Source organism: Penaeus monodon, chromosome 28, assembly GCF_015228065.2.
Source record: "Penaeus monodon isolate SGIC_2016 chromosome 28, NSTDA_Pmon_1, whole genome shotgun sequence".
Taxonomy (NCBI): Eukaryota; Metazoa; Arthropoda; class Malacostraca; order Decapoda; family Penaeidae; genus Penaeus; species Penaeus monodon.
The window spans coordinates 18315004-18316421 of NC_051413.1; the positions used below are offsets into that span (position 1 = coordinate 18315004).

Genomic DNA, 1418 nt, shown 5'->3' on the forward strand with positions numbered 1-1418 from the left:
CCTTGCTTTGTCCTTATTTTCCCCCGTTAGGATAAGGGGTTCGTGGAGTGACTCGGCGGAACCCAAGGTCGCCGCCTCCTCGGTTTTCCTGGGCTGAGGGAGTATAAAGCATCCGCTCCTCCGGCGTGCTGGCAGTTGCCTCTCAACGTGTCAGCACTCAACATGGTTTGTGTTATGGAGATAGTACTTTTTCTTTCTCATGTCCTTACTTCTCACTTCCTTTGTGTGAAAAATACTAATGATAAATCAAGAATAATTTTACAAGCAGGATCTCGAAATCATATGAATAACATTTCTATTCTCGGTTTTATTAATTTTTGGTCTTAATATGAATCGACTCTGATATCGTATGATTTTCACTCAGGTCCGCGCACTCTTCACCGTCATGGTCATGGCCCTCGTGGTCGCCTTCGCCGCCGCCGGTCACTTCGGCGGAGGTGGATTTGGCGGCGGAAAATTCGGTGGATTCAGCGGTGGAGGATTCGGTGGATTTGGAGGTAAACCTAAATTTAAACCTAAATTAAATGTTAATTGTTATAACTAAAACCTCTTCTAGTGGGCACATATTCTTTGATCACGAGGCTTTGTTCCCGTTAAACGGAAATATATGAAGAGCATCTGACACCGGAGCATTCTCACATAAGCTGGCATTTCCACAGGTGGACACAGAGGCTTCGGCGGAGGTTTCGGAGGTGGACACGGAGGGTTCGGAGGTGGACACGGAGGGTTCGGAGGCGGATTTGGAGGATTCGGAGGTGGATTTGGAGGATTCGGAGGTGGATTTGGAGGTAAAATACTTTATTCAATTAGGAACCGTAATTGTGTAGGAATGCAAGTCCGAGGAGATTTTCCAAGAGCCTTTAGGCTGCATGAAATCACAAGTAAAAGAGAAGATATATGTATAAAAAGCTTTAGGAAGTGGTTTGCTAACAACTTCTTGTTAAAAAGACAAAATGAATCGCTATTGCTTGAATCTGATTACCTGGACTGCAAGCTTGAAAGACGATGCCCTATTAATGTTTTGCAGTTGACATTAATCTTCGAACGTTCTAATGAATTTATTACTTTTCAGGATATGGCAGGTAATCAAGGACCCGTGCACCGATTTTAATTTTTTTTTATATTCGATAATAAAATTGCTATTAAAAATATATCTTTTACTCATTAAATACTTGTCCCTGCAACATTTACAAAACTAAACTTTAATTTCCTCGCGGAAGGAATAAATTAATTGTTATCCTCAATTGCTACCAATCGTATCTTATTTAGTAGTTCTATATCCATAAAATCATGCACGATTTATAGCTACGATCCTTTGTGATTATCCTCATCAGCTGTAAACCATCAATAAAGATTCGAACGGTGTGATCGTCTACCCGACAGTGCCGGCAAAAAAAAATTATGACGTTTCATATGAA

At 41.2% G+C, this 1418-nt stretch overlaps 1 protein-coding gene across 1 annotated transcript; it reads left to right on the plus strand.

The window, feature by feature from the left end:
* Positions 1 to 145: 145 nt before the first annotated feature.
* LOC119590951 (WW domain-containing protein C660.06-like) lies at positions 146 to 1399 on the plus strand. Its single transcript, XM_037939688.1, has 4 exons — positions 146 to 165; positions 365 to 497; positions 660 to 788; positions 1073 to 1399. The coding sequence occupies exons 1-4, from the start codon at positions 163 to 165 to the stop codon at positions 1084 to 1086; spliced, it is 279 nt and encodes a 92-aa protein (XP_037795616.1). The 5' UTR covers positions 146 to 162; the 3' UTR covers positions 1087 to 1399.
* The last annotated feature ends 19 nt before the right edge of the window (positions 1400 to 1418 follow it).